The sequence below is a fragment of the Fukomys damarensis genome, unplaced genomic scaffold (genome assembly GCF_012274545.1).
Source record: "Fukomys damarensis isolate Sample0158 unplaced genomic scaffold, DMR_v1.0_HiC HiC_scaffold_37, whole genome shotgun sequence".
NCBI classification, from domain to species: Eukaryota; Metazoa; Chordata; class Mammalia; order Rodentia; family Bathyergidae; genus Fukomys; species Fukomys damarensis.
The window spans coordinates 15,006,410-15,007,943 of record NW_022900949.1 but is presented as its reverse complement, the minus strand read 5'-3'; the positions used below and the strand labels follow the sequence as shown (position 1 = coordinate 15,007,943).

The window sequence follows — 1,534 nt, the reverse complement described above, 5'->3', positions numbered from 1 at the left end:
TTGCATGATGGAGGTGGTGGAAAAATTGAGCTCAATCCCTAACCCCACTTACTATTTATTTTTAATTAAAAGTGGATGCTATAATTTGTTGTGATCATGGATCATTGCTAATATATTTTGGCTATAATGCTGTTGAATTCATCTAAAGCGGGTAGGTATGGAAGGAAGAGAATAACACAAATAACAATAAGGAAAATTTCCCAGGGGAACCAGTTTTATCACAACTGAGAAATACTTCTGAAGGTATATGGATTGCAAGTGTGAATAATTTATGTTTGAATACATGAATTCAAAATACATTCACAATACAGTGTACTTGTTTATGAGCCTCTTTTCTTCCAACTTTTTTTTTTTCTTCTAAAGGTGTTCAAGCAACATAAAAGCAGAAAATCTAACACAGATCTCTGAATTTCATCTCCTGGGCTTCTCAGAGGACCCAGACATGCAGCCTGTCCTCTTTGGACTGTTCCTGTTTATGTACCTGCTCACAGTGCTTGGGAACCTGCTCATCATCCTGGTTGTCAGCTCTGACTCCCACCTCCACACCCCCATGTACTTCTTCCTCTCCAACCTGTCCTTGGCTGACATCTGTTCAGTCTCCACCACAATACCAAAAATGATTGTGGACATCGTAACTCACAGCAGGGTCATCTCCTATGTGGGCTGCCTCACACAGATGTCTCTGTTTATTATATTTATATGTATGGATGATATGCTTCTGACTGTGATGGCCTATGACCGGTTTGTGGCCATCTGTCACCCCCTGCAGTATCCCATCATTATGAATACTCGAAACTGTGGCTTTTTAGTTCTGCTGTCTTTTTTGTTTAGTCTCTTGGACTCTCAGCTCCACAATTTGATTGTCTTACAATTTAACTACTTCAAGGATATGCTCATTTCCAATTTCTTCTGTAACCCTGCTCAACTCCTTAATCTTAACTCTTCTGAAAAATTTTCCAGCAACATTTTACAGTACATTCTTACTGTGTTATTTGGATTTTTTCCCATCTCAGGGATATTTTTATCTTACTATAAAATTATTTATTCCATTCTGAGAGTCCCATCACCAGGAGGGAAGTTTAAAGCTTTCTCTACATGTGGGTCTCACCTCTCAGTTGTTAGCTTATTTTATGGAACAAGCATTGGTGTGTACTTTGGTTCATCTGTATCACAATCTCCCACATCTTGTTTGGTGGCCTCTGTCATTTACACATTGGTCACCCCAATGCTTAATCCATTTATCTATGCCCTGAGGAACAAGGACATCAAAAGTAGCTTGAGCAGGCTCCACTGTAGAAAATTCTAATCTTAGGACCTGTGGTATCCAGTAAAAATATATACAAGACAGCAAAAATAAATATTTATACCTGTACATTCTACTTCTGTAATCACATTTTTTTTGCATTCAATGATTTTAAAATTTCACCACATATTTAGCATACTAAAAGAGTGGTAGTCATTGTTTGAACATGGAAAGTATTGGGATTTTTAATGAAAACAAAGTTTTGCTTGTGAAAAATGAACAATTTGTTTA

At 37.3% G+C, this 1,534-nt stretch overlaps 1 protein-coding gene across 1 annotated transcript; it reads left to right on the top strand.

Moving 5' to 3' along the window:
* The first annotated feature begins 370 nt into the window (after nucleotides 1-370).
* LOC104867626 (olfactory receptor 7E24-like) lies at nucleotides 371-1,306 on the top strand. Its single transcript, XM_033759653.1, has one exon. The coding sequence runs from the start codon at nucleotides 443-445 to the stop codon at nucleotides 1,304-1,306; it is 864 nt and encodes a 287-aa protein (XP_033615544.1). The 5' UTR covers nucleotides 371-442.
* Nucleotides 1,307-1,534: the final 228 nt, after the last annotated feature.